Below are 26348 nucleotides of genomic sequence, written 5' to 3'. Positions count from 1 at the left end.
AAAAATACTGACCGAATACTGACCAAATAGTGGGGCCGTGGCCTAACAGAAACAAGTCACCAATTTTGCATTTATCACCCACTCCTGGTTTTGGCTCCCACTCCTGAGAAAGAATACTGAACAAATACTGATAGTGGGGCTGTAGCCAAATGGGTATACTACTATGAGGGGGACGGGAGCTGAATGTGGCTCATGACCCTCTCTCACAGCTGACTGTGGCTCTCAAGGTCAGAAAGGTTTTGAACCCAGGATCCCAGTGCTGCAAATCCCACCAAGGACAACATTTGCAAGGAGTTTGTATGTTCTCCCCGTGTTTGCATGGATTTCCACCCACTCTGCAAGGACATACTGATAGGGAATCTAGATTGTGAGCCCCAGTAGAGACATTGATGATGGTGTCTGTAAAGCGCTGTGGAATTAATGGTGCTGTATAAGTTAGTAAAATCAATGAATATCAGGACAAATATGTGATGACCTGACTAATTTTGACTATAACTTCCACTGAATATTCATATATATGCAACAGACTTAACATATCCATAATAACTATGAAACTAAGTATAAAAATTCAATTTACCTTCATAAAAATCCAATGTGCACATAGTGCTTCCAATGACTGTATTAAACTCATGGATTTCTTTACTGCATTGAGCCAGCTCTTGTGCTAATTCATTGTTCAACTCGGTGCTACGAATTACTGTCTTTCCAAGGACTATCTGTTCAAACTCAGGCTTAAAAGACGGACTCACAGACTGGCTTGTAATCACCACGGATCCCGGATCAATACCTGAAGATATAACACAAAGGAAACCAACAGATCTCACACAAGGTAAAGAAAGCAGGGTTTTGATATTTAATCAAAATAGTGGCACAAATATAAAACATTACAGTAACTAGGACAGGCTGAAGGGCATGAAAACAGAAAGCAAACAGTTCCCAAATGGAGAGCTCTGGTAGTGAAAATCATCTGGCTGAATGGCAGTGCGCAGTGTCACGAGGCGGCTGCTGGAGCAGATCCACTCGTCTGATGGATTCAAAATGCAAACATTTTATACAAAGGACAAGTTCTAAAACCTGTCAGCACATTTTTACATATGGATGTAGAGGTATGAGTGTGTCGGCAATTGTCCTCCAATAAAAATAATACTTTTTTTTGCAGAGATTCAATGTATCAATCATGAGGAATTTAGCGCAGAAGTCATATGCAATTCAAGCTGAAAGTGCACTGAATGCATGTGAATGCACTATGAAGAAGCAGTCTCAATGCCCCGACAGGCGCCCATTGTACTTACAGCCTGATTTACATATGAATTCTATACTAGATTTCCCATAACTGGAACATCATATCTCTCAACAAAAAGTCATTTTTAAAGTGGAGTGGTGCTATACCACAACTTGCAGATGTTCCCTTTCATATAAAAAAATGCAGCAAAAAATTAAATAAACATTATCAAATATGATTTTTAACAGTGAAAAACAATAATGGTAGTTTATAGGAAAAGAATATTACTAGAATCTGAATACATGCCAAATATGATGCCATTTTGAAAGAAAAAACACAACTACGTAAGACCTCAATAAGACATCGGTGATATTTATTGTGTGCGGAAAAAAAAGAAACAGTTTCATCAGTGCTAAGACTTAAGATTTTCATCAGTGTCACCTTGTAATTTTTTTTTCCATCAATGGTTCATCAGTTTTTCTTGTACAAAAACAAACAATTTTGATGGTTTCACAACCTTCTCCTATCAAGTAGTCCATGAAAACTAGACTGGACATGGATGGATCTGAGAGCAGTCCAATTTTTTCACAGACCCATAGACAAACGCTGATAGAGCTCGTATGTGAAAACCTGACAACTGATAGAGTCCTAAAGCGCTAAAAGAAAAGTCCACTGAAAAAAATACAAGTGACAACAACAAGTAATAACAACTAAATAAACAACACAAAAAAGACACTCAGAGCTGCCACTACTGAATTAGCACTAATGCAACTGCAGCCTTTATTGTGGCACTGCTACAGTAATAGAGGAGGTGTAACTTGTTTTTTTGTAAAAGGGTATGTGCACACAATGCTTTTTTCAGACAGGTCCACTCCAAATTCCACTTGAAAAAGCCCAAAAGAATGAAAATATCGGTTTCTATGTAAAAAAAAAACTTGCTGTGCATATGTTCAGGCTTCTTTTAAGCACTTCAAAAGTTAGTAAAAGTGACCTGACCATTTTTCAGATGTCTTCTGCTCTAAAAACGCTCTATATTTGCAATACCAGTTAAAGAGAATCTATTAGTAGGATCAACCCTACCAAGCTATCTCTATGGGCATGTAGGGCAGAGGAAGCTAAATAAAATGATACAATATAAGTCTGCAATGTGATGTCTTCCTTTTTTTTACATGCAAATGAGCTGTTAAGATCTATGGGTGGGACACTGATCTGCATGACAATCTGCCTCCACAGCTTGTTTTAAATTTAAGGGGGCAATATAAAGGGGGCGTTGTGATATGTAATGGCCGCTCTCTGCTCTCACTGCAGAGCTGTGTGTGACTATAAGGGCTCATACTCATCTGCGTCAAAAACGGACAAGTGCAAGCCAATAAAAAATTGGTGGAAGCTGAACTTTTGGAATCCTGAAAAAAAATCCTGAGGAAAAAAAAGCTGCAAAAAAGCAATATGTGAACATAGTATTAGGCTACCTAGAGCATTCTTTGCAGAAAATGACTGCCTGAAGTCTGGAAAATCATGGATGCCACCAAACGCTGGGTTTCCTCCTTTGTGACACTCTTCCAGGCCTTTACTGTAGCGGACTTCAGTTGTTGCTTGTTTGTGGGTCTTTCTGCCTTAAAGGGGTATTCCCATCTCCAAAATCCTATCCCAATATGTAGTAGGTGTAATAATATATTAGCAAATATCTCCAATTAGAAAAGTAGTATAATTTTTTGATTCACTATGTCTGTTTCCTCATGTGCAGGCATTGCACGACCTTAGGGATCCATGGTGAAAATAATAGAAACATGTCACCACTTCTGCATTTTCACCCACTCCTGGTTTTGGCTTAAAAATAATGATGTAAAATACGGACCAAATACTGAACATGTGAACATGGCCTAAAGCTTAGCGTCTGCATTCTAAGTCCATATTGATTATAGAATTGTATCTTGAATATATTTTGGTTAACAGCTAAAATGCCAAAACATGTGTCACTTTCCAAATATTTTTGGACCTAACTGATGCCCATATAGACTGCTTAGGGTGGTTAATCCTACTGACAGATTGCCCTTACTAGGAAGTCTTAAAAGCTACCTGGAAGATGCCAAGGCATGTTTTGAGTATTTTCCCAGCCTCTTGATTGTTGTTTGAAGAAAAAAATGACTGGAAAACAGCAGATGACCCAAAAATTGTGGATAAATGCTAAAAAAACTCGTCGGTGGTCTAAAATGTCAAGCCAGTACTCATAAGAATCAGAAAAAAAGAGGCTCAAAGAGAAAAAACGCAGCTATGTCCTGAAGTGTCACCCTCTTGGAAAACTCGGCAGGCTAACCTGTGTGTAAAAGCCATTGTGTGTACATACCCTAATTTAACTCCTTACAGCAAAGAAATGGCTAAACGATGCAGATCTGCCAGTTTTCTAACAGCTACAACTAAAGACTCAATAAGGGAGCTATGTATACTGCCTTATAAGAAGTAAGTCCAGTCTAAAGACATATTTATAAACAGCTGAAACTACTTGTACCTTGGAAAATTTTTACACACAAATACATCTTTTAGAAAATTCGAGACAAGGTGCTTTTAAAATTATGGATTATGCAATAGCCCACGCTGCTGTGGAGAAGTGACCTGTGAGCTCAGTTTCAGCTTATGTGGCAGCATGGCACCATGGAAGAAACAAACTTTAAAGGGGTTATCTGGTGAAACAAGTTGTCACCTATTCAGAGGATAGGTGATAAATTGCTAATCAGGGTAGACCAATCGCTGAACAGGGAATTTTTTCCCCTGTTGGATAATAACTTTTTTCGTTGTGCATGCTCAACCTAAGCTCCATTCATTCTCTATCAGACGGCTGACCACTGTCTTCTGCCTTTTCCAGAAGCCCCATAGAGAATGAATGGAATGGTGGTACGGACCTTCAACTACATTTTTAACAAGGAAAAAGTACTTTGTCTAGGATAAAGATTGCCCGTTCGGTCAATCAGTGCAGGTCCTGTTGATAGGCGACAACTTTCACTGGACAAACCCTTTAAGACCAGAAAAGGCCTTGGGGGGAAATTTATCAATAATGATATTTTATATACCAATATTAAGCCTATAGTCTGCTGGAGTAAGGCACACCAAATCTATTAGGAGGCAAATGCTTTCCATTGTATTGGTGCATATTTTAGCAAATTTGTCACTCTGGGGTATAGCCGCCTCATTTTTGCTAATTCACATAAACGACAAAAAGTAACAAAATTTTGTACCAATAACATTCGCAACAATTTTGGAACTTTTTGACACCATGGAATATGAGAGGATGATAAATATTAACCCTTCATTGTAAATAGGTGTGTGTATATTCTCACAGCACACATTGCCTTCAAATTACGATAAACTCCTCTGTTTCAAGTTCATTGTTAAACTTACATGCCTTCCAACACTCAAAGTGAACATTTTAGAAAAATTAGAAATGTAATTTTACCTATTCCTCCTGATGTGCCAATACGAATAACAGTGACCTCAGTACATTTGGAATGATACAGTAATTTGATCAACTCATGAAGCATTATGGAAATAGATGGAATGCCCATGCCATGCTGGAAAATAAAGGACTGTGTTAAAACAAAGCTTGCTTTTAGAAAACTGAATACAAAATCATGATTTTTAAATTTCCATCAAGTTTACATTAGAAAAATCCTTTCCATAGTCCAGTTGCAGTATGGTTATGCTATATCACATCATGATGAAGGTGAATGTGGTGTCATTGGGACCTGGAAATTGAAAGAAGTAAAGCACTTCTGGATTTCTCGCGACAAGGTATGCCAAAGTAAGTCGCCATGTGGTTCCAAGCTAAATTGATTTCATGTTACCATTTACCTTGTAAAAAGGCATCCCCTACACAGTCTAATACAGTCAGAATGAACTAGACAGTGTCAGAGGGCTGGAGACAAGCTCATTTTGGCAACAGGAAGGAAACACCCCATGTAGTCTTACATTTCCAGAAGGAATGGCGAAGGAAAGAAGGATTTTGGTAAGCCCTTACCTGTAAAATACTTTTCAGCGAAGGAAGGAAGGGAGACACAGATCCATTACTAGTGGGTAGGCGGAGCCCCACAGGATAGATCACCTCAGATTTATAAAAAGTGACGACCGGCCCCTCCAGCTTAGGCTCCTCCTACTCCCCTGTCCTTCAGTCCGTACACAAGCTAAGGAAGAGCAGACAACACCAGCGGAACAACACAACCCCTTCCGAAAATTCAGAAATGCGAGAGAACAGGTTATGCATATAACAGAAAGAACACACAGTCCCAGGCACTACTCACTGGACCTGACAACTGCGATGAGCTGGCAATGCTGGAACAGAGCCCTAGCGCACAGACCCCAGTCCCGATGACCACCATCAGAGAGGAGTCGCGCTGCATCTGGAAGACAATAATGCACTTCTGCCATGGGAGGGTGCTGTGTCTCCCTTCCTTCCTTCGCTGAAAAGGATTTTACAGGTAAGGTCTTACCAAAATCCGTCTTTCAGCAGCAAAAGGGAAGGAAGGCAGACACAGATCCATTACTAGTGGGACGTCACAAAGCAGTCCAGAACTCAAGGGTGGGAAACAGTGGCAGAATCGCCAACACCCCAACAACATAGTCAAGCGCGCAACAAGCGCCAAAACTAGATAAAGAGATAATGTAAACCACCGCCGCCTGCAGGACCCTGCGTCCCAAGGCCGCATCGGCGGAAGCACTCATGTCCACTTTATAAAATTTAGTAAAAGTGTGAACGGAGCGCCAGGTAGCCGCCTGGCAGAGCTGCGCTGCTGAGGCCCCCTGACGAAAAGCCCACGACGAACCAACAGCTCTCGTGGAATGAGCTCGAACCTTAACCAGACAAGGCTCGCCCTTGAGCCGGTACGCCTCCAGGATAGCCGAACGTATCCACCGAGCTATAGTGTCCTTGGAAGCCCGCTGACCATGCCGACGACCAGCAGGAATCACAAAAAGAGTCCGACTTCCGAAACCCTTGCGTGATTGTAAGATAGAACTTCAAGGCCCACACCAAATCCAAAGAGTGCAAGGATCGCTCCTTTTGACTTTTCGGATTCGGACAGAGGGAGGGCAACACGATGTCCTGATTGACGTGGAAACGCGACACCACTTTAGGCAGAAAATCGCCACGGGTACGAAGCACCACGCAATCTGAGTGGAACTCCAGAAAAGGGGGCGAGCAAGACAGTGCCGCCAACTCAGAAACCCTTCTCAAAGAGGTGACCGCCACCAGTAAGGCCACCTTCCAAGAAAGCAAGTAAAGCGTAGCTGAATCCATAGGCTCAAACGGCCCATGCTGAAGAGCCTCCAAGACTAGATTGAGCCGCCAAGGAGCCACTAACGCCCTCCGAGGAGGAAACTGACGTGCAACCACGCGAAAAAACAAACGCACGTCCCTGCACGAGGCAATAGCCTTCCGAAAAAGCACGGATAGTGCAGATACCTGACCCCGCAAGGTACCAACCGCCAGACCCTTGGCCAAACCACATTGCAGAAAAGCCAAGAAGTTGGGAATGGAAAACACCCTCAGGTTCCTTGACGATCCAGAACACCATGAATAGAAGGCCTCCCAAGTTCTGTGATAAATCCTAGTCATAGCTAGACCTCTGGCCGCCCGCAAGGTGGCAATGACCTCAGCCGAAAACCCACGACGGGTAAAGATCTCGGTCTCAAATGCCACGCCGTCAAACGAAGCGACTTCAGGTCCGGATGACGAATGGGCCCTTGGGTTAACAGCTCCGGGCGAAGAGGCAGTGGAAACGGAGGCGCCGCCAGAAGAGACACCAACGTTGAATACCATGCCCTTCGTGGCCAATCCGGCGCCACCAAAATCCCCGGAATTCGTTCGAGTTTGTCCGCCGGATCGCCAGAGGAAGTAAGGATACCGGCGGAAACACGTAGATCAGCTCGAACTGGTCCCACGGGGCCACTAGAGCATCTACTGCCACAGCCTCCGGGTCCCTGTACCTGGATATGAACGTCGGAATCCTGGCGTTCAGCATGGATGCCATCAAGTCCACCTGGGGAGTCCCCCAACGGGAGCACAGCAGTGCAAAAACTTCCGGATGAAGACTCCATTCTCCGGGATCCACCTGCTCGCGACTGAGGAAGTCCGCCGTGATATTCAGCACTCCTGGGATGTGAATCGCGGAGATGGCTGTAACTCTGGACTCGGCCCATACCAGGATCCGAGAGACCGCCATCATGAGTCTGGAACTCCTCGTCCCGCCCTGATGGTTGATATACGCGACAGCTGTCGCATTGTCCGTCTGAATCCAGACAGGCAGACCGCTCAAAGGGACCGTCCAATGTCGGAGGCAGAGAAATATTGCTCTCAACTCCAGGATGTTGATCGGCAGAGACAACTCCTCTGACGACCAGACCCCCTGAACCCAGAGATCGTTCCAAACCCCCCCCCAGCCAGTCAGGCTGGCATCGGTGGTAATGACCGACCACCGTGGGAGGAGGAAGGATTTCCCCAGGGATAAAGCCTCCGTATGTAACCACCATCCAAGAGACTCTCGCACCCTGCGGGAGATACCGACACAGCGATCCAGCGAAGCCGGCGATCGATCCCAACGGGTCAGAATAAGATCTTGGAGACCCCGGGAATGAAATTGTGCAAACGGTACCGCTTCCATTGCCGCCACCATCAGACCCAGAAGGTGCATACACTTCCGAAGGGACATCGCCATCGCCGACCTCATAGCCTGGACATGGTGACGAAGGTTCACTTGTTTGTCCGGAGGCAGGGACACCACTGCCCGTAAAGTGTCGAAATGCATCCCCAAGAACAGGATTGACTGCGACGGCTCCAATGACGACTTCTTCCAATTGACCAGCCACCCGAAGTCCTCCAGGTGCTGAAAGGAGACATCGCGAGCTGTCACCGCCTCCTCCGCTGTGGGCGACACAATTAACAGGTCATCCAGGTAGGGGAGAATCGTAACTCCTTGCCTTCGAAGGAGCGCCATGAGCGGCGCCAGAATCTTTGTAAAAACCTGGGCGCCGAGGCCAACCCGAACGGTAGGGCCACAAACTGGTAATGGGCCTGACCTATGGCAAAACGCAGGAAGTGCCGGTGAGCCCTGTCGATAGGGACATGCCAATAGGCGTCGCGGATGTCGATCGACACCAAGAAATCGTACTGCGACAGGGCCGCCACGACAGAGCGAAGAGACTCCATATGGAATTTCCGGGTCCGGACATGAACATTCAATTCTTTGAGGTCCAGAATGGGGCGAAACTTGTCCTCCTTTTTGGGGACCACAAAAAGGTTGGAGTAAAACCCCCTTCCCCGGTCCTCCGGCGGAACCGGAACCACCACACCCTGCTGCAGAAGAGAGTCGACCTCCCGCAGCAGTGCGGCAGCCATTTTGGGCTAGGACGGGATGCGTGACTGACGAAACCTGTCTATGAAATAGCCTGCCGACATAACCCGCGTCACCCAGGCGTCCGATACGTGGGACGCCCAAATCGACCCGAATTGTAGCAGACGACCTCCCACCCGAGAGCCCTCGAGAGGGTTCCTGGCGTCAGTCCGCCTTAGTGGGCTTTTTGTCAACCTCCCGTTTGACCTGACGGAAATGTTGTTTCCAGGGAGTACGGGATTTCTGGGTGGTCTTTTTTCTGGAAGACGAGGGACGACCCGATCGCCAAGAGGGCTGACCAAACCATCCCCTGGGCCGAAAGGACCGACGACCACTACCGGCACTTAACTTGCCAGACGTAGAAGCCGCTGCTTTCCGCTGTGGGAAAGTCGAATCCTTGGCCTTGGCCTTGGCCTTAGCAATCAGCTGAGTGAGGTCCGAACCAAAAAGCTGACCGCCCTTGAACGCCAGACTCAGCAGACCTTGTTTGGATACTGCGTCTCCAGTCCACTGTTTAAGCCACAGTGCTCTCCTGACTGTGACGGCCGAGGATTGAGCCCTGGACAGAACCGAAGTAGTATCCAGCACTGCGTCCCTGCCATATCGGGCCGCCTCTTCCAACAGCTGGAAAAGCCTTTCCACCTGAGACAGCGGAGTCCCATCTTGCCACGCCGTCCGCAGCTGATCCAACCACAGCAGAGAAGCCTCACTAGCCCACATTGCCCCCAAGGCCGCTCGGAATCCATGACCCGCGGCCTTGTAGATGGACTTCGCCGCTAACTCCGTTCTTCTGTCCAGCGGTTCCTGTAGACTCGCCTTCCCTGTAACAGGAAGCAAAGAGGATTTGCTCAGCTGAGACAATGGCAGGTCCACTTCAGGAGAGGGGACCCAATTAGCGATCGTCTCCGTGGAGCAGGGATACAGGGCATCAAAAAAACGCATTCCCTGGAAGCGTTTATCCGGATACAGGCGTTCCTTCTCCACCGCCTCGTTAAGTTCATCGTGCGCCGGCAGCGTCAAACGAGCCCGACGCGACTCCTGATACAGCCGGGCCGACTTGCCAGGGCGCCTCGTCACCTCTTCAGACAGCTGTAACGCTTCCCGCATAGCCCCAATAAAAGCGTCCACGCGGCCGGAAAGCGAAGCAGAGCGACCCTGCCGATCCTCTTCATCAGAATCGGAGATCTCACCAGCAGAGTCTGTCGGTGATTCCGAAGCCTCCGAAGCACGGCGTGGAGGAGACAGCGCCACCACAGGCCTGTGGCGCTTCTTGCCTCGTGCTGTCGGTTGGGACTTAGCTGATACCCAATGACCCAGGAGGTCAGACAGACTGTCAATGGAGCGAGTGAGCGCCTCTACTTTAACATCACTGAGACCCCCGACCAGTGTCGAACCTGACGCCGGCGTATCAGATACGCGTGACCGATCCTGAAGCGGACCGGGAGAGAGATCCGCGCCCCCTGGTCCCTGATCCGACATGCCCCCACACAGTTGCGAGCGTCGCGGATAAGGCGGTAATAACCCCTTAAAATGGGTACAGGAACCGAGGATGTGTGATTCTGCTACCACAGCCTGTTCCTACACAAAAAACCCCAAGCACTGAAGGGTTAAAGCTCCTCCTTAGAGGGAGAAGAGCCACCCCAGCTGCCTGCAGAGCAAAAGTTAACCTAACAGACAATGGTCCAGAAAGGGTTAACTGCCCTGATGAGGCCTGACCCCTCAGAAGTGGTTAATGCTGCTGACCACGCAATACACCTTTGCCTTAAAAGGACAGCGGTGTGCGAGTCCCAGAGTCTCCTCAGCGGGGAAGTAGCAGCGCCGTATATAGCACACCCTGTCTGCCTTAACAGGCCAGCAGTAAGGTGCTCTGCGCTGCAATAGGTGAAAAAAGGGATCTTCTGCCTTAAAAGGCAGAAGTGACTCACCAGCTGGCTGCGGTGACTGCTCTTCCTTAAGCCACAGTGCTCGGTGTCTGGTGTAGAGAGCGGGGAGCAGGAAGCAGGAGGTTGCACGAGGTAATGGCCGGAAGAAGAAGAGGGGCCTGGGTCAGCTCCAGCGCGCGCTTTCCTGGCACTTCCTGTCTGAGGCTATGATGACAGGCAGCAGAGAGGCGCGAAGCCACGCCCCCCACCGCCGCTACTAAAGGAGCCCGCGCTCCTCCATCCCTGCTCCCCTGCCATAACACAAATGCCTGCAGCGGAGATATCCTCCTGCAGGGACAAAAAAAACAGTCACCACTTGAAACAGTAACAGCGGCTGAAGCACTCAGACCACAGAGAGCACTTACCCAGCTGAGCGCCACAGGGACCACCAGGGATGTGTGGCGCTGTGGCCCTTTGCTCCCCCCCACGGCGGAGCACGCAGGGACCCCACAGAAGCGGTGTGCGTCTAAGCCAGGGAGCGCCCTGTATCCCCCGGGGCCGGCAGGCTTTTGCGGGGACCTCCTTAGGGGGTACTCAGATCTGCCAGGGGAGGGTCAGGGGTCCCAGCAGCGCCGAGACCCCCTGAGACCTCTAGACCACGGGGGGTCCAGGTCTCCCGAGTAAAATCAAAAAATTCTTCTGAGGAGCTGCAAAGGCAGCGACTATTCTCTGCGACCTCAAATTTTAGACTGAAGGACATGGGAGTAGGAGGAGCCTAAGCTGGAGGGGCCGGTCGTCACTTTTTTATAAATCTGAGGTGAACTATCCTGTGGGGCTCCGTCTACCCACTAGTAATGGATCTGTGTCTCCCTTCCTTCCCTTCTGCTGCTGAAAGACACAACACAGAGTTCTTGTAATTTCATGGATAATGCAAGTATTTACTAGAATAGACATGTCAGGAAAGTTAACTCTTTTATGCACGTGCAGGTAATGTTAGGCCTGCTCAGTGCCATCTTCTTTTAGGCAAAGCAGTGAGCTGTAATAAGGAGACAAGATACTAAAGAGTGAATCATCATCTAGCAAGGTCTAAACCGTACCCGAGCTGACTTGGCAATCAGCCAAAAGAATAGGGGTATCAAAGTGGATAAAGATTTGAACAGGTAGAGCACAGGTTTTAGTATTTTTTCTCACTTTTTGAAACATGATAATATAGCTATTTAGAGCTACGGGGAATTATATGGAACTGGTAAATGTCTTCTTCAAATCTAATATTTCGCGCACAAGCCATGCTGTGACAGATAATGTCAAGTACGACTATAATGTTCTTAAATACAGGAAAAATAGTTTAATTCTCAGTCCATTTAGATGTGTGCCCACTATGCATTTTTCAAGCGCTTTTGCCGCGGAATTTCCGCAGCGAAAACTCCTAAAAAACGCTTGGTAATACGTGCCCCATGGTCCTCAATGATAATCCGCATGTGCTGTGCACATGCTGCGGAAATTTCCACTGCGGATTATCATTGCGGAAAAATCCGCAGCATGTCCATTAATTTTGTGGACATGCAGCGTAATTGCCGCCATTGACTTGCATTGAATTGCATAATATCCGCACCACTACATATGCACATGCGGATATTAAGCGATTCAATGTGCGGATGGTGCCCGGGTCTGAACAGGAGACTCTCCTCCAGACCCGGGTACTATAGTACCTGTAAAAAAAAAAAAAAGAATTTAAAATAAAAAATAAAGATTATACTTACCTTCCGATGTCCCCCGGTCTCCTCAGCGATGCATCCGGTGTCTTGGGCGGCTCGCGGTGGTGTAAAAGGACCTTCCATGACGTCATTTAGTCATGTGACAGGTCACTCGACCGATGAATTCGGCGGTCGCGTGACCTGTCACATGACTAGATGACGCCATAGAAGGTCTTTTTAGACCATCGCGAGCCGTACAAGAGACCGGATGCATCAGAGAAGGAGACCGGGGGCCATCGGAAGGTAAGTACAATCTTTATTTTTTACCATTTTTATTATTTTTTTTAACTATTACTTGGTCACACTATATAAATCCATGCCGGTTGCATGGATTTATATAGTGTGACCAAGTTGTCAAGCACTTACCAAGTGATGCTAAAATCTCTTGGAAAAGAGCTTGTTAACCCACATGCAGAAATGCAAGTGAAGAACGCTTGACAAACGCTTCTACCTGGCAGGAAAAACGGATGTAAAATCCACATGCGTTTTTCCTGCCAGGGAGATGCGGAAAAAATCTGCAGCATTTCTGCATCGTGGGCACTTAGCCTCAATGTTTGCAGTAGAGAGCCATGACCTGATATATTACTATACGTGTTATATATAATTACAGGTCTATGTCACAGCTGTCAATGCATAGGAGATTCTCTCACCCTCTGCCTAAACTAATATTACCCGATCAAAGTAGCCAAATCATTAATACATCTTTCTTTCTTTTTTTTTTTTTTTTTCAAACATCATTTTTTTCAGAAAAACAAATACATAGAAAGACATATGAAACAAAACCAGAATGCACAATACTAAGGAGCCTGTACAAAGATCAAGTACAATGAGTAATAAATAAGTTACGGTTAGCTGGTGGTTTAGACATCTAAACAAAAATACAAAAATTAAGTGTTAGCAAGTTACAGTCATCTTCAATCAAGGGAATTAAGTAAATATCAGTAATTTGTGTTGATTAACTCCCCTGCTTTAGTTAACGCGTAAAAGTCCTAGGCTGTTGTTTAAATCCTCCAGAATATACCATTCTGTAGAAGTAAATGGTTGGACAATTTTATTCTTTTCAGTCAGAGAGCAGCATGTTATAATAAACTGCTTCCATTTTGATAGAAACTTCCCAGCTTGTTGTTCCCTGTTACTGAGGGCATCTAATTGTTTTACTCCCATAAAATGTTTCATTTGGATTATTAGCTCTGCTATCGGGGGAATGATAGGGTCTAGCCAATGTTTGAGTAACTGTTTTTTTGCCAGGAAGAGTAGAGAATGAAGCAGTTTTGGGGGGCCTTTTGATTTTTTGTCGGGATTCTCTGGGTTGTTCCAATGATGTAGTAGGGCTATGTAAGGAGAGAGGGTACCCTGGGCCCCAAATATTATTCATCAGGTCTGAAACTTGATTCCAGTATACTGTTGAATCAGGGCAGGACCATAGGCCGTGCATAAGATCAGAGTATGGGTGATGACATTTACGGCATGCAATCAGTCTATTTGACAAGGGATCTTTTTTCGGTATATTAAAAGCGTAGATGGCCCCGTGTATTATTTTATACTGAGTTTCTCTCCATGATTAGTTTATAATGTATTTTCTAAATATCTTCCAGCCTAATTTGATCTTAGTGGAAATTTCATAGCCGAGTAAAGACTAGATATTGAAGGAGTACCTGTTGGGGATAATAAAATTACATCTAGTTCATTTTGAAAGGTCTCGAAGGTGACATCCTTTAAGTTTGACATAATGGATAGTCTAATTTGTTCAAATTGAAGAAGAGGTAGATCATACTTGTCCATACACTCTGGATGCGTCAACCATCTCCGATCGGTTGGGTGAAGTAGGTGAGATATGTTATTTATACCTGCTTGCTGCCATTTAGAAAATAATTTATTTTCACAACCCTGTGGAAATTCCGGGTTCCGCCATAGCGGCAGGTGTTTAGAAATTCTGAAAGAAAGGCCATATTTCTTTCTAACAGCATTTCAAGAGGAAATGGTGTCTTTAAAAGTTACTGATTTTTTGATTGCTGGGGGTAGGGAAGTATAGCGAGAGTGTAAATATGCAGTTAAATTGAAGGGGTAAGCAGAGTCTGATTCCAAAGAGTAATCAGAGTATGTATGTCTTTTGTGGAGCCAGTCAATTATGTAGCGAAAAAGGCAAGCAAGGTTGCAATTCCTGATACTTGGAAAATTGATGCCTCCATCATCCTTGGACGACATAAGTTTGTCTAAATTAATCCTAGGACGTTTTCCTCTCCATATAAAATGACTAACGGCCCTATTAAGTGTGATTACATCAGAGTGTTTCATTAGTAATGGCAGAGTTTGGAGTTGATACATAATTTTAGAAGTACTGATCATCTTAACAAGATGCGCCCTATCTAAAAAAGACAAGGGCAAATCCTGCCACGATTTCAATTGATCAGTGATTTTTTTGATGAGGAGGGGATAATTTAACGTATATAAAGAGGATGGCAAACGGCCTATTTTTATGCCCAAATAGGTGATATGAGATGTAGCTATATTAATATCATAGAAAGATTTTTTGGGGTAGAGTTTCATTCCTTTTTCAGTTAATGGTAGCAATTCACATTTTTTTGGCGTTCATTTTGATTCCAGAATAAGTGCCAAAATTTTTAAGTAGATCCAACACTAGAGGTAAATGAAGAATGGGATTCGGCATAAACAAAATGATGTCGTCTGCAAAAAAAGTCGCCTGAATTGATTTTTTGTTAAATTGAATGCCTGAAAAAGTTTTAGGGTCTGATAAAATACGAACTAGGGGCTCTCGTGCCAGGATAAAAAGTAAAGGGGATAAAGGACATCCTTGTCTCATTCCCTTTTCAAGAGGGAAGGGAGTGGATAAAAAACCCGGGGTATACACCTGGGCTTTTGGAGACATGTATAAATTCCGAATATAATTAAAAAAAGGGCCTGACAATGACATCTTGGTTAAAACCATATATAACCAGTCCCAACTTATATTATCAAAGGCCTCTTCGGCGTCAGGGGATATAATTGCTGTGGACCCTTTTAAATCAGGTGTAGAGTGGATTTTATCAAGCGGCAGTAATACTTTCCTAATATTTAGCGTGGCTGAGCGGCCCTTAACAAAGCCTGCTTGAACATGGGACATAAGGTGAGGTAAAATAGAGACAAGTCTGTCAGCCTTTATTTTAGATAAAAGCTTAATATTGATATTTATAAGGGAACCCGGTCTGTATGAATTGGGGGATAATGGATCTTTGTCTGGTTTTAGTAGTAATTTGACATCAGCCATATTTGCGGAAAATGGGATCGCCATTAGTTATTTTGTTGAAGATAATACATAGGCTGTGTTCACATTATGTGACAACAAATAAGACATATATCAGGAATGCTCCCAGTACAAGCTCTAATTTACCAGATTCCAAAAAAGAGTTCTTTTGTACTCCATCTGGGTGGTATGCAATGTGTGTATGTATCAGAATTCACAACAGACTGCAATTTCCTACACACTAGGCCACCACAAGAAAAATAATCAGTGTACCATCAGTGTTCTGATCAGTGTGCAATCAATGTTCTGATCAGTGTGCAATCAATGTTCTGATCAGTGTGCCAGCAGTGTTCTGATCAGTGTGCCAGCAGTGTTCTGATCAGTGTGCCAGCAGTGTTCTGATCAGTGTGCCAGCAGTGTTCTGATCAGTGTGCCAGCAGTGTTCTGATCAGTGTGCCAGCAGTGTTCTGATCAGTGTGCCAGCAGTGTTCTGATCAGTGTGCCAGCAGTGTTCTGATCAGTGTGCCAGCAGTGTTCTGATCAGTGTGCCAGCAGTGTTCTGATCAGTGTGCCAGCAGTGTTCTGATCAGTGTGTCAGCACTGTTCTGATCAGTGTGCAATCAATGTTCTGATCAGTGTGCAATCAATGTTCTGATCAGTGTGCCAGCAGTGTTCTGATCAGTGTTCTGATCAATGTGCCATCAATGTTCTGATCAGTGTGCCAGCAGTGTTCTGATCAGTGTGTCAGCACTGTTCTGATCAGTGTGCAATCAATGTTCTGATCAGTGTGCCAGCAGTGTGCCATCAGTGTTCTGATCAGTGTGGCATCAATGTTCTGATTAGTGTGCCAGCAGTATTCTGATCAGTGTGGCAGCAGTGTTCTGATCAGTGTGTCATCAGTGTTCTGATCAGTGTGCCATCAGTATTCTGATCAGTGTGCCATCAGTGTTCTGATCAGTGATTTGATCCGTGTGCCATCAGTGTTCTGATCAGTGTTTTGATCCGTGTGCCATCAGTGTTCTGATCAGTGTATCATCAATGTTCTGATCAGTGTGCCAGCAGTGTTCTGATCAGTGTGCCAGCAGTGTTCTGATCAGTGTGCCAGCAGTGTTCTGATCAGTGTGCCAAAAATGTGCTGATCAGTGTGCCAGCAGTGTTCTGATCAGTGTTCTGATCAATGTGCCATCAATGTTCTGATCAGTGTGCCAGCAGTGTTCTGATCAGTGTGTCAGCACTGTTCTGATCAGTGTGCAATCAATGTTCTGATCAGTGAGCCAGCAGTGTGCCATCAGTGTACTGATCAGTGTGGCAGCAGTGTTCTGATCAGTGTGCCATCAATGTTCTGATTAGTGTGCCAGCAGTATTCTGATCAGTGTGGCAGCAGTGTTCTGATCAGTGTGGCAGCAGTGTTCTGATCAGTGTGCCAGCAGTGTACCATCAGTGTCCTGATCAGTGTTCTGATCAGTGTCCCAGCAGTGTTCTGATCAGTGTCCCAGCAGTGTTCTGATCAGTGTCCCAGCAGTGTTCTGATCAGTGTTCTGATCAGTGTGCCATCAGTGTTCTGATCAGTGTGCCATCAGTGTTCTGATCAGTGTGCCATCAGTGTTCTGATCAGTGTGCCAGCAGTGTTCTGATCAGTGTGCCAGCAGTGTACCATCAGTGTTCTGATCAGTGTGCTGATCAATGTGCCAGCAGTGCTCTGATCAGTGTGCCATCAATGTTCTGATCAGTATGCCAACAGTGTTCTGATCAGTGTGCCATCAATGTTCTGATCAGTATGCCAACAGTGTTCTGATCAGTGTGCCAACAATGTTCTAATCAGTGTTCTGATCAGTGTGCCATCAGTGTTCTGATCAGTGTTTTGATCCGTGTGCCATCAGTGTTTTGATCCGTGTGCCATCAGTGTTTTGATCAGTGTGCCATCAGTGTTTTGATCAGTGTGCCATCAGTGTTTTGATCAGTGTGCCATCAGTGTTTTGATCAGTGTGCCATCAGTGTTTTGATCAGTGTGCCATCAGTGTTTTGATCAGTGTGCCATCAGTGTTTTGATCAGTGTGCCATCAGTGTTTTGATCAGTGTGCCATCAGTGTTTTGATCAGTGTGCCATCAGTGTTTTGATCAGTGTGCCATCAGTGTTTTGATCAGAGTGCCATCAGTGTTTTGATCAGTGTGCCAGCAGTGTTTTGATCAGTGTGCCAGCAGTGTTCCGATCAGTGTGCCAGCAGTGTTCCGATCAGCGTGCCAGCAGTTTTCCGATCAGTGTGCCAGCAGTGTTCCTATCAGTGTTAAATTAGTGTTCCATCAGTTTTAAATCAGTGTTCCAATCAGTGTGCCATCAGTGTTCCGATCAGTATTCCGATCAGTGTGCCATAAGTGTTCCGATCAGTGTGCCATCAGTGTTCTGTTCAGTGTGCCAGCAGTGTACCATCAGTGTCCTAATCAGTGTTCTGATCAGTGTGCCATCAGTGTTCTGATCAGTGTTCTGATCAGTGTGCTATCAGTGTTCTGATCAGTGTGCCATCAGTGTTCTGATCAGTGTGCCAGCAGTGTACCATCAGTGTTCTGATCAGTGTGCTGATCAATGTGCCAGCAGTGTTCTGATCAGTGTGCCATCAATGTTCTGATCAGTGTCCCAGCAGTGTGCTGATCAGTGTGCCAGCAGTGTGCTGATCAGTGTGCCATCAGTGTTCTGATCAGTGTTCTGATCAGTGTGCCAGCAGTGTACCATCAGTGTTCTGATCAGTGTTCTGATCAGTTTGCCAGCAGTGTACCATCAGTGTTCTGATCAGTGTTCTGATCAGTGTGCCATCAATGTTCTGATCAGTGTGCCAGCAATGTTCTGATCAGTGTGCCAGCAATGTTCTGATCAGTGTGCCAGCAATGTTCTGATCAGTGTGCCAGCAATGTTCTGATCAGTGTGCCATCAGTGTTCTGATCAGTGTGCCATCAGTGTTCTGATCAGTGAGCCATCAGTGTTCTGATCAGTGAGCCATCAGTGTTCTGATCAGTGAGCCATCAGTGTTCTGATCAGTGAGCCATCAGTGTTATGATCAGTGTTCGGATCTCTGTCCCAGCAGTGTTCTCATCAGTGTGCCATCAGTGTTCTGATCAGTGTTCGGATATCTGTCCCAGCAGTGTTCTCATCAGTGTGCCATCAGTGTTCTCATCAGTGTGCCATCAGTGTTCTCATCAGTGTGCCATCAGTGTTCTCATCAGTGTGCCATCAGTGTTCTCATCAGTGTGCCAGCAGTGTTTTGATCAGTGTGCCAGCAGTGTTCCGATCACTGTGCCAGCAGTGTTCCGATCACTGTGCCAGCAGTGTTCCGATCACTGTGCCAGCAGTGTTCCGATCACTGTGCCAGCAGTGTTCCGATCACTGTGCCAGCAGTGTTCCGATCACTGTGCCAGCAGTGTTCCGATCACTGTGCCAGCAGTGTTCCGATCACTGTGCCAGCAGTGTTCCGATCAGTGTGCCAGCAGTGTTCCGATCAGTGTGCCAGCAGTGTTCCGATCAGTGTGCCAGCAGTGTTCTGATCAGTGTGCCAGCAGTGTTCTGATCAGTGTGCCAGCAGTGTTCTGATCAGTGTCCCAGCAGTGTTCTGATCAGTGTCCCAGCAGTGTTCTGATCAGTGTGCCATCAGTGTTCTGATCAGTGTTCTGATCAGTGTGCCAGCAGTGTACCATCAGTGTTCTGATCAGTGTGCTGATCAATGTGCCAGCAGTGTTCTGATCAGTGTGCCATCAATGTTCTGATCAGTATGCCAACAGTGTTCTGATCAGTGTGCCATCAATGTTCTGATCAGTATGCCAACAGTGTTCTGATCAGTGTGCCAACAATGTTCTGATCAGTGTTTTGATCAGTGTCCCAGAAGTGTTCTGATCAGTGTGCCAGCAGTGTACCATCAGTGTTCTGATCAGTGTTCTGATCAGTGTGCCATCAATGTTCTGATCAGTGTGCCATCAGTGTTTTGATCAGTGTGCCATCAGTGTTTTGATCAGTGTGCCATCAGTGTTTTGATCAGTGTGCCATCAGTGTTTTGATCAGTGTGCCATCAGTGTTCCGATCAGTGTGCCAGCAGTGTTCCGATCAGTGTGCCAGCAGTGTTCCGATCAGTGTGCCAGCAGTGTTCCGATCAGTGTGCCAGCAGTGTTCCGATCAGTGTGCCAACAATGTTCTAATCAGTGTTCTGATCAGTGTGCCAGCAGTGTTCTGATCAGTGTGCCAACAATGTTCTAATCAGTGTTCTGATCAGTGTGCCATCAGTGTTCTGATCAGTGTTTTGATCCGTGTGCCATCAGTGTTTTGATCCGTGTGCCATCAGTGTTTTGATCCGTGTGCCATCAGTGTTTTGATCAGTGTGCCATCAGTGTTTTGATCAGTGTGCCATCAGTGTTTTGATCAGTGTGCCATCAGTGTTTTGATCAGTGTGCCATCAGTGTTTTGATCAGTGTGCCATCAGTGTTTTGATCAGTGTGCCATCAGTGTTTTGATCAGAGTGCCATCAGTGTTCTGATCAGAGTGCCATCAGTGTTCTGATCAGTGTTTTGATCAGTGTGCCAGCAGTGTTCCGATCAGTGTGCCAGCAGTGTTCCGATCAGTGTGCCAGCAGTGTTCCGATCACTGTGCCAGCAGTGTTCCGATCACTGTGCCAGCAGTGTTCCGATCAGTGTGCCAGCAGTGTTCCGATCAGTGTGCCAGCAGTGTTCCGATCAGTGTGCCAGCAGTGTTCCGATCAGTGTGCCAGCAGTGTTCCGATCAGTGTGCCAGCAGTGTTCCGATCAGTGTGCCAGCAGTGTTCCTATCAGTGTTAAATTAGTGTTCCATCAGTTTTAAATCAGTGTTCCAATCAGTGTGCCATCAGTGTTCCGATCAGTATTCCGATCAGTGTGCCATAAGTGTTCTGTTCAGTGTGCCATCAGTGTTCTGATCAGTGTGCCATCAGTGTTCTGATCAGTGTTCTGATCAGTGTGCTATCAGTGTGCTGATCAGTGTGCCAGCAGTGTGCTGATCAGTGTGCCATCAGTGTTCTGATCAGTGTCCTGATCAGTGTGCCAGCAGTGTACCATCAGTGTTCTGATCAGTGTTCTGATCAGTTTGCCAGCAGTGTACCATCAGTGTTCTGATCAGTGTTCTGATCAGTGTGCCATCAATGTTCTGATCAGTGTGCCAGCAATGTTCTGATCAGTGTGCCAGCAATGTTCTGATCAGTGTGCCAGCAATGTTCTGATCAGTGTGCCAGCAATGTTCTGATCAGTGTGCCATCAGTGTTCTGATCAGTGAGCCATCAGTGTTCTGATCAGTGAGCCATCAGTGTTCTGATCAGTGAGCCATCAGTGTTCTGATCAGTGAGCCATCAGTGTTCTGATCAGTGTTCGGATCTCTGTCCCGGCAGTGTTCTCATCAGTGTGCCATCAGTGTTCTGATCAGTCTTCGGATATCTGTCCCAGCAGTGTTCTCATCAGTGTGCCATCAGTGTTCTCATCAGTGTGCCATCAGTGTTCTCATCAGTGTGCCATCAGTGTTCTCATCAGTGTGCCATCAGTGTTTTGATCAGTGTTTTGATCAGTGTCCCAGAAGTATTCTGATCAGTGTGCCAGCAGTGTACCATCAGTGTTCTGATCAGTGTTCTGATCAGTGTGCCATCAATGTTCTGATCAGTGTGCCATCAGTGTTCTGATCAGTGTGCCATCAGTGTTCTGATCAGTGTGCCATCAGTGTTCTGATCAGTGTGCCATCAGTGTTCTGATCAGTGTTCTAATCAGTGTGATGATCAGTGTGCCATCAGTGTTTTGATCAGTGTGCCATCAGTGTTTTGATCCGTGTGCCATCAGTGTTTTGATCCGTGTGCCATCAGTGTTTTGATCAGTGTGCCATCAGTGTTCTGATCAGTGTGCCATCAGTGTTCTGATCAGTGTGCCATCAGTGTTCTGATTAGTGTTTTGATCCGTGTGCCATCAGTGTTTTGATCAGTGTGCCTGCAGTGTTCTGATCAGTGTTCTGATCAGTGTGCCAGCAGTGTTCTGATCAGTGTGCCATCCGTGTTCTGATCATTGTTCTGATCAGTGTGCCATCAGTGTTCTGATCAGTGTTCTGATCAGTGTCCCAGCAGTGTTCTGATCAGTGTGCCATCAGTGTTCTGATCAGTGTGAAATCAGTGTTCCGATCAGTGTGCCATCAGTCTTCTGATCAGTGTTCTGATCAGTGTGCCATCAGTGTTCTGATCAGTGTGCCATCAGTCTTCTGATCAGTGTTTTGATCAGTGTGCCAGCAGTGTTCTGATCAGTGTTATGATCAGTGTGCCAGCAGTGTTCCGATCAGTGTGCCAGCAGTGTTCCGATCAGTGTGCCAGCAGTGTTCCGATCAGTGTGCCAGCAGTGTTCCGATCAGTGTGCCAGCAGTGTTCCGATCAGTGTGCCAGCAGTGTTTCGATCAGTGTGCCAGCAGTGTTTCGATCAGTGTGCCAGCAGTGTTCCGATCAGTGTGCCAGCAGTGTTCCGATCAGTGTGCCAGCAGTGTTCCGATCAGTGTGCCAGCAGTGTTCCGATCAGTGTGCCAGCAGTGTTCCGATCAGTGTCCCAGCAGTGTTCCGATCAGTGTCCCAGCAGTGTTCCGATCAGTGTCCCAGCAGTGTTCTGATCAGTGTCCCAGCAGTGTTCTGATCAGTGTGCCATCAGTGTTCTGATCAGTGTGCCATCAGTGTTCTGATCAGTGTTCTGATCAGTGTGCCAGCAGTGTTCTGATCAGTGTTCTGATCAGTGTGCCAGCAGTGTTCTGATCAGTGTTCTGATCAGTGTGCCAGCAGTGTTCTGATCAGTGTTTTGATCAGTGTGCCATCCATGTTCTGATCAGTGATCTGATCAGTGTGCCAGCAGTGTACCAGCAGTGTACCAGCAGTGTACTATCAGTGTTCAGATCAGTGTTCTGATCAGTGTGCCATCAGTGTTCTGATCAGTGTGCCAGCAGTGTTCCGATCAGTGTGCCAGCAGTGTTCCGATCAGTGTGCCAGCAGTGTTCCGATCAGTGTGCCAGCAGTGTTCCGATCAGTGTGCCAGCAGTGTTCCGATCAGTGTGCCAGCAGTGTTCCGATCAGTGTGCCAGCAGTGTTCCGATCAGTGTCCCAGCAGTGTTCCGATCAGTGTGCCAGCAGTGTTCTGATCAGTGTCCCAGCAGTGTTCTGATCAGTGTGCCATCAGTGTTCTGATGAGTGTTCTGATCAGTGTGCCATCAGTGTTCTGATGAGTGTTCTGATCAGTGTGCCATCAGTGTTCTGATGAGTGTTCTGATCAGTGTGCCATCAGTGTTCTGATGAGTGTTCCGATCAGTGTGCCATCAGTGTTCTGATCAGTGTGCCATCAGTGTTCTGATCAGTGTTCTGATCAGTGTGCCAGCAGTGTTCTGATCAGTGTTTTGATCAGTGTGCCATCCATGTTCTGATCAGTGATCTGATCAGTGTGCCAGCAGTGTACCAGCAGTGTACTATCAGTGTTCAGATCAGTGTGCCATCAGTGTTCTGATCAGTGTGCCAGCAGTGTTCCGATCAGTGTGCCAGCAGTGTTCCGATCAGTGTGCCAGCAGTGTTCCGATCAGTGTGCCAGCAGTGTTCCGATCAGTGTGCCAGCAGTCTTCCGATCAGTGTGCCAGCAGTCTTCCGATCAGTGTGCCAGCAGTGTTCCGATCAGTGTGCCAGCAGTGTTCCGATCAGTGTGCCAGCAGTGTTCTGATCAGTGTCCCAGCAGTGTTCGGATCAGTGTCCCAGCAGTGTTCCGATCAGTGTCCCAGCAGTGTTCCGATCAGTGTGCCAGCAGTGTTCCGATCAGTGTGCCAGCAGTGTTCTGATCAGTGTGCCAGCAGTGTTCCGATCAGTGTGCCAGCAGTGTTCCGATCAGTGTGCCAGCAGTGTTCTGATCAGTGTGCCAGCAGTGTTCTGATCAGTGTCCCAGCAGTGTTCTGATCAGTGTCCCAGCAGTGTTCCGATCAGTGTGCCAGCAGTGTTCCGATCAGTGTGCCATCAGTGTTCTGATGAGTGTTCTGATCAGTGTGCCATCAGTGTTCTGATGAGTGTTCCGATCAGTGTGCCATCAGTGTTCTGATCAGTGTGCCATCAGTGTTCTGATCAGTGTTCTGATCAGTGTGCCAGCAGTGTTCTGATCAGTGTTTTGATCAGTGTGCCATCCATGTTCTGATCAGTGATCTGATCAGTGTGCCAGCAGTGTACCAGCAGTGTACCAGCAGTGTACTATCAGTGTTCAGATCAGTGTTCTGATCAGTGTGCCATCAGTGTTCTGATCAGTGTGCCAGCAGTGTTCCGATCAGTGTGCCAGCAGTGTTCCGATCAGTGTGCCAGCAGTGTTCCGATCAGTGTGCCAGCAGTGTTCCGATCAGTGTGCCAGCAGTGTTCCGATCAGTGTGCCAGCAGTGTTCCGATCAGTGTGCCAGCAGTGTTCCGATCAGTGTGCCAGCAGTGTTCCGATCAGTGTGCCAGCAGTGTTCCGATCAGTGTGCCAGCAGTGTTCCGATCAGTGTGCCAGCAGTGTTCCGATCAGTGTGCCAGCAGTGTTCCGATCAGTGTGCCAGCAGTGTTCGGATCAGTGTCCCAGCAGTGTTCCGATCAGTGTGCCAGCAGTGTTCTGATCAGTGTCCCAGCAGTGTTCTGATCAGTGTGCCAGCAGTGTTCCGATCAGTGTGCCAGCAGTGTTCTGATCAGTGTCCCAGCAGTGTTCTGATCAGTGTCCCAGCAGTGTTCCGATCAGTGTGCCAGCAGTGTTCTGATCAGTGTCCCAGCAGTGTTCTGATCAGTGTCCCAGCAGTGTTCCGATCAGTGTGCCATCAGTGTTCTGATGAGTGTTCTGATCAGTGTGCCATCAGTGTTCTGATGAGTGTTCTGATCAGTGTGCCATCAGTGTTCTGATGAGTGTTCCGATCAGTGTGCCATCAGTGTTCTGATCAGTGTGCCATCAGTGTTCTGATCAGCGTTCTGATCAGTGTGCTAGCAGTGTTCTGATCAGTGTTCTGATCAGTGTGCCAGCAGTGTTCTGATCAGTGTGCCAGCAGTGTTCTGATCAGTGTTTTGATCAGTGTGCCATCCATGTTCTGATCAGTGATCTGATCAGTGTGCCAGCAGTGTACCAGCAGTGTACTATCAGTGTTCAGATCAGTGTTCTGATCAGTGTGCCAGCAGTGTTCCGATCAGTGTGCCAGCAGTGTTCCGATCAGTGTGCCAGCAGTGTTCCGATCAGTGTGCCAGCAGTGTTCCGATCAGTGTGCCAGCAGTGTTCCGATCAGTGTGCCAGCAGTGTTCCGATCAGTGTCCCAGCAGTGTTCTGATCAGTGTCCCAGCAGTGTTCTGATCAGTGTCCCAGCAGTGTTCTGATCAGTGTCCCAGCAGTGTTCTGATCAGTGTCCCAGCAGTGTTCTGATCAGTGTGCCATCAGTGTTCTGATGAGTGTTCTGATCAGTGTGCCATCAGTGTTCTGATCAGTGTGCCAGCAGTGTTCCGATCAGTGTGCCAGCAGTGTTCCGATCAGTGTGCCAGCAGTGTTCCGATCAGTGTGCCAGCAGTGTTCCGATCAGTGTGCCAGCAGTGTTCCGATCAGTGTGCCAGCAGTGTTCCGATCAGTGTGCCAGCAGTGTTCCGATCAGTGTGCCAGCAGTGTTCCGATCAGTGTGCCAGCAGTGTTCCGATCAGTGTGCCAGCAGTGTTCCGATCAGTGTGCCAGCAGTGTTCCGATCAGTGTGCCAGCAGTGTTCCGATCAGTGTGCCAGCAGTGTTCCGATCAGTGTGCCAGCAGTGTTCCGATCAGTGTGCCAGCAGTGTTCCGATCAGTGTGCCAGCAGTGTTCCGATCAGTGTGCCAGCAGTGTTCCGATCAGTGTGCCGATCAGTGTGCCATCAGTGTTCTGTTCAGTGTGCCAGTAGTGTTCCGATCAGTGTGCCAGCAGTGTTCTGATCAGTGTGCCAGCAGTGTTCTGATCAGTGTGCCAGCACTGTTCTGATCAGTGTGCCATCAATGTTCTGATCAGTGAGCCAGCAGTGTGCCATCAGTGTTCTGATCAGTGTTCTGATCAGTGTGCCATAAGTGTGCTATCAGTGTGCCGATCAGTGTGCCATCAGTGTGCCGATCAGTGTGCCATCAGTGTGCCATCAGTGTTCTGGTCAGTGTTAAATTAGTGTTCCATCAGTTTTAAATCAGTGTTCCAATCAGTGTGCCATCAGTGTTCCGATCAGTGTGCCATCAGTGTTCTGTTCAGTGTGCCAGCAGTGTACAATCAGTGTCCTGATCAGTGTTCTGATCAGTGTCCCAGCAGTGTTCTGATCAGTGTCCCAGCAGTGTTCTGATCAGTGTCCCAGCAGTGTTCTGATCAGTGTCCCAGCAGTGTTCTGATCAGTGTCCCAGCAGTGTTCTGATCAGTGTGCCATCAGTGTTCTGTTCAGTGTGCCAGCAGTGTACCATCAGTGTTCTGATCAGTGTGCTGATCAATGTGCCAGCAGTGTTCTGATCAGTGTGCCATCAATGTTCTGATCAGTATGCCAACAGTGTTCTGATCAGTGTGATGATCAGTGTGCCATCAGTGTTTTGATCCGTGTGCCATCAGTGTTTTGATCCGTGTGCCATCAGTGTTCTGATCAGTGTGCCATCAGTGTTCTGATCAGTGTGCCATCAGTGTTCTGATCAGTGTGCCATCAGTGTTCTGATCAGTGTGCCTGCAGTGTTCTGATCAGTGTGCCTGCAGTGTTCTGATCAGTGTTCTGATCAGAGTGCCAGCAGTGTTCCGATCAGTGTGCCAGCAGTGTTCCGATCAGTGTGCCAGCAGTGTTCCGATCAGTGTGCCAGCAGTGTTCCGATCAGTGTGCCAGCAGTGTTCCGATCAGTGTGCCAGCAGTGTTCCGATCAG

The 26348-nt window shown here is 47.0% G+C and overlaps 1 protein-coding gene across 15 annotated transcripts in view; it reads right to left on the bottom strand.

The window, feature by feature from the left end:
- The window catches only part of LOC141176011 (uridine phosphorylase 1-like), a 214332-nt gene that overhangs the window by 61808 nt on the left and 126176 nt on the right, over positions 1-26348 (bottom strand). For all 15 annotated transcript variants that reach the window (XM_073659972.1, XM_073659970.1, XM_073659968.1 and 12 more), the window contains 2 exons: positions 4671-4785; positions 578-787 (listed from right to left, as the gene is read on the bottom strand). In XM_073659972.1, the coding sequence (XP_073516073.1) occupies positions 578-787; positions 4671-4785 (325 nt within the window). The remainder of the gene's footprint in view (positions 1-577; positions 788-4670; positions 4786-26348) is intronic.

Source organism: Phyllobates terribilis, unplaced genomic scaffold, assembly GCF_046119375.1.
Source record: "Phyllobates terribilis strain yellow unplaced genomic scaffold, ASM4611937v1 Scaffold_16__1_contigs__length_26959993, whole genome shotgun sequence".
In the NCBI taxonomy this organism is placed as follows: domain Eukaryota; kingdom Metazoa; phylum Chordata; class Amphibia; order Anura; family Dendrobatidae; genus Phyllobates; species Phyllobates terribilis.
This window is presented reverse-complemented; position numbering and strand designations above follow the sequence as displayed.